Here is a 12,656-nt window from a genome sequence, read left to right as displayed (position 1 = left end):
CCTAATTCAACATCTTGGAACAGACACTCAAGTGGATACCTTATTCTACAATATATGTCTGTGTGGAATAGTTCTAAAGCCACACATATTTATACGGTGAGTATAACATACTTTATTTTAAAATTTTATGAGAGATTTTTTAAGACACACAGTATTTTCCATGTGACAGGCACTAATATTTACATATATACTCGAACCTATGTGTACAGGATTATATGGAGATACAACGGAACTTATTCATGGATTTATTGGCGCATGAAAGAAATGAATATCGGAGAATTCTTTCTGCCAATATAAAATATTATCTTATCCATATCACGAAAAAGTCTATACAGTAGAGTTTGTGAGCCTGCGACGCCGCGCTCTCCATGACTATGTTAATTTCACGAACTTTGCTTTTTGAATTAAATATCACTTTAACGTCGATGTTTAATTTAATAATATTGTTATCTTATCGTACGATCTGTGTGTTTTTTAGTACAAAAGATTTAGTTGTCCCGTAGCAACACACGAGCACAATATATTATAGAATATTAATCGCTCCTGTCCAAGAATACCTCGTAAGTCGTAATTATACACGAGCACTGCGTGACAGTGTTCCATATACCAGAAATCCCAGCAAGCAGCACACTCAATCCCCCACAAAATTCCAAAACCCAAAAGGCCGAAACCAAGGCACAAAATTCTTATTATTTACTAGTACCGTGTACGTGCTAACGCTACGGTTTTATTTAGGGATATATAGGAAACAACCGAACAACGATTTTTTTTTCAGAGTTCAACTTTCATACAATTGTATATGACCATGTATATACAATCCGGAAAACACTTACACGTAGCAAGACATAATAAAGTTATTTCTCGTATTAACCATATACTTTACAATATGCCTAAGTCCTTAAACATGTTTTGGAGATCTTCATGGCCACTTCATGCAAACTTCATCCTAAATAATCAAAGATGTCGTACCAAGCTTCTTAAAGTAGATATAGCTTCTTAAGGTAACTCTATAATTCACTTTTGATAAATAAAAAAAATTGTATTTCATCCTTTTTAAAATTAAATAGTAGATATAGTCGTAAATATATGTGCGCAACTGTAATGAATATTTATCTGGTTGTTCCTCGGTTTCTCCCTCTCTCTCATCCTATTTTTCTTTCTTCAGATGATTTTCGGGTATTAGAAAGCTAACTAATGAAAATTATTGGACAAAAAAAAAACATTTCTTCTTGGCATAATCAACTGATTTATCAAGTAAGTTTTAAGTATTCCATTTGTTTTAAATTATAAGTCGTTCTAGCTTTTCTAGATATATACTACGTCTATTCCAAATTATAAGTCGCTTTGATTTTTTTTTCATCTATTTTGCTATGTATCTAGACATATTATTATATCTAGATGCATAACAAAATGGATGTACCAAAAAAATTAAAGCGACTTATAATTTGGAATGGAGAAAATAGTTTTTACTATGTATATCGACATAATGTATATTTAGCTGCATAACAAAAGCTATATATCTAAAAATTAGAACAAAACTAATTGTCTCTAGCTTGCGTGTTCTATTTTATAATGGCCTTTTATTTTCATAATCACGTGTCAAGTCGGTTCATTTATTTTGTAAACTCGATCGGGGCGTGCAGTGTGTTACTTTTATAACACAGTGGTCTAACTCCTCTCTTTGTAACACAGTGGTCTAACTCCTTTCTTTGATACCAAGTGTGCTAAACCTCTTCATCGATCTCCTCTCTGTGGGCCCGGACTATAAGTGACCCGTTTTGCTTCCTTGTCCAGGGTGCCGCCGTTGGCATTTTATGAGAAGAAATGGGTAGACCTTTCTAGGTTTAGCCACGCTGCAGACGCTCCACTGCTCCTACTGACACGTGGGGTCACCAAACCAGGTCCCACGTGTTCTTGATGGAACATGCGAGTGGGTATGTTGGCAGGTCTGTCGCCATTCCTTATTGACGCAATACCAGAACGGCACGGAGAGTTTTGGAAGAGGCGCGTCACATGGGGCCGGGCTCGGCGTGGATTTTTCCATTATAATGACAATTCTGGAAATTGCCTTGATCGGAGTCACGCATCCCTCCTTCCTATTTGCCTTGATTGATTTTCATATTTGCCTTGATTGACTTCCATTGGTTTCCATTTTACAGGCGTGCGTTGAAGTCTGGGCGGGGGAAATCCAAATAATGTTTGGCCATCGGATCTAAGTTGAAGCATGTGAGAAAGGATTAGGAGCCATATATTTTAATGATACGGTAATCCTTGGTATAATTTTATTGGTGCATAATGGTCGTAGTCTTTCGGTGGTGGACTTTTTGATATATTTTAATGATACATAATTTTGATGGGTCGTAGAGATAAAATAATATCTATATAATATAAATAAATAAAAGAGCAGAGAAAAAAAAACAAAAAGAAATTGCGGAGCAGCTTCCAAAGCCGCGTGCTCTCAACCTCTCAGCTGTGCCGTGCCCTTCTCCCACGCTGCCGCGCTATAAATAACGCCCCCGCGTTTCTTCCCGCTCCTCTGTTCTCTCGCCATCCCCAAGAGGCGCGCACGAGAGGTAGGTGGGGAGAAAGAAAACCACAGCCGCTTCACGCGGGCGCTCACCCTGCTCCTCGCCTCCTTTCCTCTCCTCGTCTCGCCTCGCCATGGCAGCGGCTTCCAGGTGGAACCCGGCGGCCGGCCTCCTGCTCCTGCTGCTGGTCCTCCTCTCGCTCGCCGCCAACCCGTCCCGCGCCGCCACGCCGGCGAGGTCGTCCACCGCCGTGTTCCAGCTCCAGGGCGACGTCTACCCCACCGGGTACGCTGGCCGACCTGCTCCCCTCCCCTGATCTCGGCCGATTGTAGTATAATAGGAGTCGAATCAGCACGGGCGCGCGCGACTGCGAGGAGGGAAGGGATTCCGCCGCTCAATTCGAGCTCTTGCCGTTCGATTAAATGCGCGATTCGGACCTTTTTCCTGGAGCTGTCGTTGCGCCTTCTTGCTGAATCAGTTGCGGCCGCGCGTGGCGACTTGGGGGTTTTCTAGCGGAGTGCAATGCACGGCATCGTCGCCTCCGTCGCGCCGCGGGCGTTGGCCTTGTCTGACCAAAAGTCGCCGGCCGAATCGCGAAATTTATCTTTTGACTCTGCGTCCCTTTCTTGCCTGTCTGTATGCAGTCCTACGGATTTTTTTCCTTTCTCTATCTCTCACTTTTCATTGCTGGCTACAAGCTTCTTTGTTTGCCGTTTCCATCAGCACTTCAAAGCATCACAAGCTACTACTCTTCACTGCAACCAAATGTCACCGCAAGCGTGGTCTCTTCGCGAACTACTTTCAGGTTGTTGTCCTGTTGGGAGATTTTATGGGCATTGACTTATTGACTTTTACCCCAACCGAAATTTCCTTGTTTCCTCTGTTCTTGCTCTTATGCTCCCCTGCCTCTGCTTGCTCTTTGTTCCTCTGTAACTCCAAATTCTCCATTCCGATGAAGGAAAAAAAGGATAAAAATCCTCTGCTTGTTTTTCTCCTGCAGTTTTACTTGTTAGCAAACAAGAATCAGATTGCTTTTACCCTTGATTCCATCGAAGTTTATAAGGTTTTGAGCATCCACTTGTGTACAGAACTTGACATTTTCCTCTTCATCTGCAGCCACTACTATGTCACGATGAACATTGGGAACCCGGCGAAGCCCTACTTCCTGGACGTGGACACTGGCAGTGATCTCACCTGGCTGCAGTGCGACGGCCCCTGTCGGAGTTGCAACAAGGTACCATTGTCCCAGTGCTGCATATGTATTCTTCAGGGTTGCGGATACATTGTGTTTGGTTCCAGTCCTTGCGATCATCGTATGCATGGCAGAATAAACTCTATACCAGTGTATCAAAAGAACATGTTATCTGTTTCGGGGTAAATTTTTTTTTCTTTATATCAAGCATGCTTCAGGTGTAAATATGACTTGTCTTTGTATTCCAAGTTGGCCGGTTGGTTTGACCTAGGAATTGGTACCAATTTTGCTTCAAATCACCTCACATTGACTGACTTTTCCCCATTCAGTGATGGCATTATCTTCATTTGTATATGTAGAAGAATCTTGGCTTGGTCCTTGATGTTGCGTTCCTGATTTCTGTTGCAGGTGCCACATCCCTTATATCGACCGACGGCAAACAGCCTTGTACCGTGTGCAAACGCACTCTGCACTGCACTTCACAGTGGACAGGGCTCTAGTAACAAATGCCCTTCACCAAAGCAATGCGACTATCAGATAAAGTACACTGATAGTGCATCTTCTCAAGGTGTGCTCATCAACGACAACTTCTCACTGCCCATGAGATCCTCCAACATTCGTCCTGGCCTCACATTTGGGTATAACACTTAACGTTGTCTGATAAATGCCACTGGGTTCAGCTGTTAACGGTTAATTTTGTGTTGCGCAGCTGTGGATATGACCAGCAAGTGGGGAAAAATGGTGCTGTGCAGGCAGTGACTGACGGCATGCTTGGGCTTGGGAGGGGATCAGTTAGCCTTGTTTCACAGCTCAAGCAGCAAGGGATCACCAAGAATGTCCTTGGCCATTGCCTCAGCACCAATGGAGGGGGGTTCCTCTTCTTTGGGGATGATATTGTGCCTACGTCACGTGTAACTTGGGTACCGATGGCGAGGACATCTGGGTAAGCATCTTTACAGCTGGTGTTTGTATCGCTGTTACATTGTATTTGTGGTGCACGCTTCTTAATTTTGACAAGGCTCAAGAAAAGTCATAGTTTATTCGATTGCTGCAAGTTCGTTAGCATTCTATTACAACATGGACTTGAGGTTGACCAGCCGTGGTCCCCTCCAGATTCTTGATTTCATGGTTACCCCTCCCCGCCCACCCTAACACCCTGACGGACTCCCCGCCGGCGGCGTCGGCCGCCATCCAGGCGCCAGCGCCCCCCACATCCTCCTCCTCCTCCTCCTCCACCACCACCACCCCCACCTCCCCCTCCCCCTCCCCTTCCCCTCCACTGCACACCACCGAGGGCACCGCAGATGCGGGCGCCGGTCCCGGGCCGCGCGCACCTACGCGGGGGCCGAACCCGACCATGCCTACCGCCGTGGCCCCCAGCCTGCAGCCCGTCGGATCTGGCAGCCCGCCGGCGGCAGGCGCTGGATCTGGTGGCTTACCTGCAGCAGGCGCTGGGACGCAGCTGCACGCGGCGTACATCGGCGCTGGGGCAGCCCCCGCCCCGCCACCCAGCCCGCCGGCCACCAGCCCGGCACCGGCGGCCTCCCAAAGCCCCCGCCGGGCCTCAGCAAACAAGGGGCCCGCGCTCTCGCCGGACGCCCCGCCTTTCTACCCCGGCGGAACCCCCGGTCGCTCCAAATCCATGCGTTGGACGGAGCTATCGGACTGCTCCGACTCAGACTGCGAGTCCATCTGTCCGGTGCCGCAGCCATCCTACCTCGATGCCGTCAGCTCGGGCTCCCCGGCTTGGAGGGCCTTCCCAGATAGGGCGGGGCCCAGCTCCCACCCTGGCACCCGGGTCGTCGAAGAGCAGCCGGTGGAGGCGGTCCAGATCTCGGCTGTCGCCAGGCCACCGGGCACGAAGCGCCGCCGGAGGAGGAGGGGGAACCGCGCTATCGGCGGCGGCCGTGGGGCGAACACCGCACCGCGTGCCAACCAAGAGCACGTCCCTGTGCACTTGAGGTTGGGGAATCGGGTCGACGGCGGCTCTCAGTCCGGCGATGAGCGTGTCCCCACCTACCTCAGGCTTGGCCACCGTGTGCCACCTCGCGGCTGTCGCCGGATCTCAGCACCCGACGCCAACGGATGGCAGGAGGTCCTGTCTCGTAATCCTATTGGCCAGCGGAACGCCGCCGCCACAAGAGCACCTCGGCCACATCGACGTCGCCGCCTCCCAGACGTGCTACGCGACAGGTGCTTCAACTGCCTGTCATACACCCCACAGGGTTGCCACCTGCCGTCTGCCGCCGAGATGTCTGCACTGCCATGAGTTGCGGCACCTGCACTGCCATGAGTTCCGGCACCTGGCCAGGGACTGCAAGCGGCCTCGTTCGCCAGTGAATGACGGCAACAAGTGGCCACAGCACGCCGGCTCTGGGAGCTCGAGTGATGTCGGCGCTGTGGGTCGTCGGTCGCGCCCGGTTCGTGCCAGCAATTCCGATGCTCGGCCAACGGACGGTGGCGGCCAGCGACGGCGGAAGCCTCCTATAGCTACCGGTACAGGCGGCCGGCCACGACTGCTTGCCTGAGACCTTACCTCGGCCACCCGCCCACGGTGGTTCGGTGGAGGCGGGTGGAGCCGCGCCTGCGTCGACTGCTCCAACGTCTGTCGGCCGAAGGCGGCGGCGGCGAACGAGGCGGCGGCGGACAAGACGCCGCAGACAGCTGGTGCTACACAACACCGACTTCCCTGGCGACGCTGCAGCCGACCGCGGCGAGGCCACCGGCACCGCTGCGGCGCCGGAAACTACTGTCGTAGCCGACTGTGCTACCAGGGAGGGTCACAGTGAGCCCACCAGCAGCTCTGATGCTCGGCCGGCGGACCACGGTGCTTCGCGAGGCGCTTGTGAGACCGTGTCGAACAGCGTCGTTCCTGCCAGCGGCGGCCAGCGACACCAACGACGAAGGCATCTCGGGAGGTCGGCACGGGCCGCTCCAACGGCGCCGGGCGAAGCCTCTGCCGCTGCTGCTTCCTGCTTTCCTGAGCCGGACCCGCTGGTCTTGGAGCCCTGCGCGGGTGCGGGGCCTCCCGCGTCGGTGGACCCGATGCTGGAGGAGCTCACCGCCTCGCTCGTCGTGAGCCAGCCAGCGGGACCAACAACGCCTTGGTGCCCCACTACTCCGGCGGGCGCCTCCCTAACGACGGATTCGCCCCCGTTGTCGCCTGAGCTGGAGATGCCGCAAATCACGCCACCACGGGTGGGACAGCACGGCGTTGCGGATCAGGCGGCCGCTTCTACGCCAACGCGGGTTGGCCATCCGGGCGTCGACAACGTGGCGCCGCCCGTATCGATGGCCGAGCTAGTGCACCAGCCGATGGCCTCTGCGGCGTACGCTGGTGAGATCTCGCCATCATCGGCTGACTTGGCCCCGCATCACTCTGCTCAGGGCAGGAAACGGCCGTGGACGCCTCTGCCGGATTCGGAGGTTACAGAGCTTCAGCTGTTGAGGCGTAGCCGTGGATCATCGATTGACGATGAAGGCCACAACGCTCAACCTCCATCGGTTGAGGTGTCCCTGTTGGCACAATTGGAGGCACGGCTATGCATCCCGCTCGAGACCCCGTTGCTCAGCAAGCCGAGGCTGAGAAGGTCCAGGACACCTTCAATGGTGATGTCGGTGCGTCGGAGTGGGAGGTTGGCTGCTAAGACCAAGGCCTCCAACCCGACTGTCCAAGCACAAAATGTGCTCAAGCAAAAGCTGGGGATCGCAGATATGCCGTAGGGTCCGGACCCTGTGGCTTTGGACAGTATCAAGGCCTTCTTTGCTGCGCCGTTGTCGCCCTCCAAACAAGAGGCCCTTCAGGCGCTCTTCGCTCCAGACTTCGATCCGGTTGCCATGGAGCTGAACCTCACTGGCTTCGAGCACGACGCTCTTTAGCCGTTGAGCTCAGGGCCTGCTGGGTTTTGTCCCTATGCTTGATCTTTCTCTTGGTCGCTAAGTATTTTATTTTGTAAATCACAACTATGTGATCTCTGTCAGTGTTTGGCTCGGTAATCACAAATTACCGTCCCAGCTTTAATTTGTAAAACTCTCCTTCTGCTTAATGAATACCATGCCAATGGCACGTTCGAGAAAAAACATGGACTTGAGGTTTCATACAAAAAAATTATGGTCCTAAGGTCAATATAGACCTTTATAGGATTAGTTTAAGTTATTATCCTTTTTGCCCCTTTGGATTGAAAGGCCAATTTTCTGCATCAGTTTCCTTCACAGCTCACTGATGTCATTAGTTTGCAAACAGTTTATACTTTATCATTTCCAGTCTATTTAAAGATTTTGATGCCAGTTTACCAAATGAATGGTCATTCTCTAAAAATACAACAACCTGGAGTGAATAATGAGAATTCCTCCATCATGGATGATCCCATACGAAGGACTTGTATATAAGTGCATCTTTAAGTTCTTTTTCCCTTTTTTCATTTTGTTTGATGGATTATACACATTTGTAGGAACTACTACTCACCTGGCTCAGGAACACTGTACTTCGATAGACGTTCACTTGGCGTGAAGCCAATGGAGGTGGTATTTGACAGTGGTAGCACGTATACCTATTTTACTGCTCAGCCATACCAAGCTGTTGTTTCTGCGGTATATTTCGACCATGATTTGTTCTGATGTCCATAAATTTTTCAAGAAACAAACACTGAACTATTGATACTCTGGCCTTGCAGCTCAAAGGTGGTCTCAGCAAATCACTTAAACAGGTGTCAGATCCCAGTCTGCCTCTGTGCTGGAAAGGCCCGAAAGCATTCAAATCTGTGTTTGATGTCAAGAAGGAATTCAAGTCACTGTTTCTGAGCTTTGCCAGTGCCAAGAATGCCGTCATGGAGATCCCTCCTGAAAACTACCTCATTGTCACTGTAAACTCTTGACACTCAATTGACTAACCAGCAGTTGAACCACATTTATTTTGAGAACAAAATGATGGCTAAATTGTCTTCTTACATGTTTGTGCCAGAAAAATGGAAATGTGTGCCTGGGCATCCTTGATGGAACGGCTGCCAAGCTGAGTTTCAACGTAATTGGAGGTACAGAGTGCAGTCATACAGTACCAAATTTCTGAGATTTGGATGCAATGCATCTTTTTTGTGTACTAACTTGTCTTGACTTTTGTTTTTTAGACATCACGATGCAGGATCAGATGGTGATATATGACAATGAGAAATCTCAGCTGGGATGGGCGCGTGGGGCATGCACTAGGAGTGCCAAGTCTATTCTGTCTTCCTTTCCCTGAGCTCAGTTCTATGTACTTCTGATGGAGTTTGAGAAAATTACTATATCATCAAAACTTCTCGGAGTGCATGCTCAATTTCCTAACTGAAGAGTGGCAGCCTATTTCCTTCGGAATAAAGAATAGTTTGCGTTAACATCCAGGAGAGAGAGAGAGAGAGAGAGAGAGCGAGCGAGCAGTTTAGATAGGCAGATAGGATGTTACTAACAGTGACTGTATGCTCCTCCTGTTCATATAGAGGTGGAGTCCATAATTTGTAAGGCTGGTATGAGTTGTTCCCCATATGCTATTAACTAGAACCCTCCCCGGAGTTCCATTTTGAAATAATGACACAGGAGGGCTGCTTATTTCATCATTACAATGCATTTCCCATGTAGTTATGCAAGTCAAAAGCAAAGAAACTGAAAGTATGGCAAATATCATTGATACCCCGATATTTCTCTCCTGACACTCAAAATTTTCTTTGCACAAGCACATTGGAGGTGAGCTGAGACTGGGGTCGAGGATTGATCTGTGAGGAACTGAGGAGAATTGGGAAGCAACCAATAACGAAATCAACCAGTGTCACCGAACTCAGCAACAAGAATGGAAACTGGATAAAGAGTTTGGGATGCAGTAGCAAGAATGTTTGAGAACAGAGCCGATTCAGTTGAAGATACAGAGGGCACGGCTGAACCCGCGAGGAAGAGACAGGTTGGGATTCAGAATTCTGTTCTCCGATGTCCCCTTACATCAGCTACAGGCCGACCCAGCCCAACACAGCTGTTACCACAGAAGCCGCGCCATCTTCTAACATGACAAGCAGCAACTTGTATATTCAGGGATAACTGGAGAATCTCCCATATACAATCCATGGAGTACTGGAGACGTACTCTACTGCTACTGCTAGGGTTCTGATTTCATCCTGAATGGCATAAGCCTTACAGCTACAGGCAGCCATGGAGTACTGGAGACCGGGGATTACACTTAACGCTGGAATTAAACAGAGTATATAAGCACAGTTTGGTGGGAGCTTTGGTGAGTGGTCAGACTTGTTCTGTCAGATGGAGGATGGAGTGCTACTGAAGACTGAAGAGGGAACCGCAGTCTGAATAACTGAAGTCTGACATGTTCAGATGGTGAGCCTCAGCCAGGGCCAACGCAAGAGATCGAGCATGGGGATTATGGGGGCCTGTGATAGGGTTTGTGCCAACTTTGTGTGTTTAGGAAGAACTCTCCAAGGGCATGGCAAAAATGATTGTATTGATGGCTAAATTGGGCATGTGCAGGAATTGTGCTGATTTGGAAGTCTGCTAAGCTGACTTGGGCACTATGTGACGGCTTGCAACGGCCAAGTTTGGATAAAGAAATTTCTTTATTCTAGCTTTGTGAGTTGGCCCTGGTGCGAAAAATATTGTTTGCGCTGCAGAGGTTGTCCATTTTCTGCCTATGGAACATGAGTGGCGATTGCTTAAACGCTTGTAGAAAAGGGTTACCAATTGACTCTACAAATGTTTTTTCGTAGCATAGGTGTCGTTGGAGTGGAAATGCAGTCGTTACTTTACTAAAACGGGACCATACTACTCACATGCATACTTTCATGCATGTTTCGTATATATCAATCAATTGGATAGTTATGTAGACAGTACTTAAAGAATACAGTTAAATGCACCAGCGGCCATCGAACTTGTAAGAGTATGTCATATAGGTCTATGAACTTTGAAAATACATTTCTAGGTCTTTAAATTTGTCAAGTGGTGCACCGCAGGTCCATGCCAACCACATGGACTTTTTTTTTTTTTTTGCTGATGTGACGTGCTAGCATGGCACATATTTTCTATTTAACCCCTCGTACTTATTTTTCTCATAAAAAATGGACCCTTCCTCCTCTCATCTCCGGTGGCAGCAGCGTTTGATCCCGTGGAACCCATTGGGGGCAGCGCTGGCGCTCTGGTTGCTCCTCTTCTACCGGTGTCGCAGTACTTCTGCCCAGCGCTCAAGGGCCTCTCCGATGCGCTGCGACTTGCCGGCCATCGCGGGCGTCACGCTCCTGTCGCCGTCGGCCTGGGTTTGTGCGCGACGTCTGCTTCCTCCTCGCCATCCTGCTCACCAGCACCGCTACTGTCTGGACCGCCATGTCGTTCCTCTCCCTCTACGCAGCCTACGACCTCCTCGTCTGGATGTCCCACTGCTGCGCGGCCGCCACGGTCGGCATCGCCGAGACCATTTCGGTGTCGGTCGCGGGGGCGGTCTGGGTTGGCCGCGTGCCATCCACGAGACCATGACGCAACGATGAGCACCAGCCATGGAAGGTGCCGATGACGCCCGGACGGACCCAACGAACGGCCACTGCGCCCAGGGGCAGGCGCGGTGCCTCAGGTGCCGCGACGCCAGGAAGTTGGCACTATGCACCTTGGCGGTCTCCCCCCTGGGGCTACGGAGCGGTCTCTGCCTGAACTTTAATTCCAATTTTGTTCCACGCGGAGTGCATCGACGACATGCCCGCTGCCACGGGAGATGAGAGAAGGAAGGGTCATTTTTTTATGAGAAAAATAAATGTGAGGAGCTAAATTAAAAATATGTGTCACGCTAGCACGCCACATCAGCAAAAAAAAAATCCTTATGACTGGTATGGGCCTGCGGTGCACCACTTTACGAGTTTTAGGACCTAGAAATTCATTTTCAAAGTTCATGAACCTATGTGAGTCACGGCTACAAGTTCGAGGGCCGCTAGTGCATTTAACTCTAAAGAATATAACTTGCAAAACTCTTCTATATTTTTGCATCATATATAGACCTAAAAAGAACAAAAAGAAGTGGTGTTTCTTTAGTGCAGATGGCTTTAGCGCTCTTGCATTGGCATAATTTACATCTATTGCTTTCTAATGTGTGGTAAATATATACTTAGAATCCAATTTATGAATCTCTTAACCTTTTGAGTTTATCATCCAGTGATACTGTTCATACAGTGGAATATTATGCATAAAGCATATTTGATGATTAAGTATGTTTTTCGCCTGAGATGTTTTTTTTTCCTTTTTGCGAACGCACCTGAGATGTTCTTTGTGCTGACGTAAATTTGATTGTGCAGTCGATATATATGCCTCTTTCATTAAAAAAGAAACAATTCCTTCGATGCTATGTTTTACCTGGGTAGCCTCCAGGAATGACTGGAACTATAATTGTAGATATGGTATTTGATTAAACGGAGAGAGGTAGTAAAAACAGGACCAACTCAGTTTCTTTGTGTTCAACGTTAGCGTCTATATTTCACAGTTATAGACAGCAAGTGGTGCAGTGAAGTAAAGTGACAGTTGTGACACAGAATCATCATTAATTTATGTTTTTTAAATGCGAAAGAAGTTCTACCTATTATTGAGATGAAGAATGGAGTATAACAACTATAGTTTGGCATAAGAACTTTAGTGTGTCTGCCCTGGCGCCCTGCAGCGATTGAAGATTGTCCTGATCAACTGCACTCTATTTAGTAAAATTGTGGTTTCAAAAAGCAGTATGGCTGCTGCTGCTGCCTTGTAGCATTTGACCCTTGTTTAGAACGAATTGAATCCTGGTATACTTACGCATATGACCGCACTGTATGGATAGTTCAAAGCAGTGATTACGTTCACCATAGCCCAACGCAATAACACTGGACTCATATGTATACCTGTTTACTTTCAAAATAATTCATTGATAAAGCAGACAAAATATATGATGCTATATG

The 12,656-nt window shown here is 48.7% G+C and overlaps 1 protein-coding gene across 2 annotated transcripts; it reads left to right on the top strand.

Moving 5' to 3' along the window:
- The first annotated feature begins 2,551 nt into the window (after positions 1-2,551).
- LOC136486470 (aspartic proteinase Asp1-like) lies at positions 2,552-9,280 on the top strand. Of its 2 annotated transcripts, none has more exons than XM_066483371.1 (8): positions 2,552-2,813; positions 3,645-3,762; positions 4,129-4,358; positions 4,430-4,663; positions 8,172-8,310; positions 8,394-8,582; positions 8,681-8,750; positions 8,844-9,280. In XM_066483371.1, exons 1-8 carry the CDS (start codon positions 2,662-2,664, stop codon positions 8,954-8,956), a joined length of 1,245 nt encoding a protein of 414 aa, XP_066339468.1. In that variant the 5' UTR covers positions 2,552-2,661; the 3' UTR covers positions 8,957-9,280. The 2 variants fall into 2 exon arrangements, with proteins under 2 accessions (XP_066339468.1, XP_066339467.1); XM_066483370.1 differs by having other exon boundaries at positions 2,675-3,333.
- The last annotated feature ends 3,376 nt before the right edge of the window (positions 9,281-12,656 follow it).

Source organism: Miscanthus floridulus, chromosome 10 (genome assembly GCF_019320115.1).
Source record: "Miscanthus floridulus cultivar M001 chromosome 10, ASM1932011v1, whole genome shotgun sequence".
Taxonomy (NCBI): domain Eukaryota; kingdom Viridiplantae; phylum Streptophyta; class Magnoliopsida; order Poales; family Poaceae; genus Miscanthus; species Miscanthus floridulus.
Note: the sequence above shows the minus strand (reverse complement) of the source record. Positions and strands in the feature narration are given on the sequence as shown.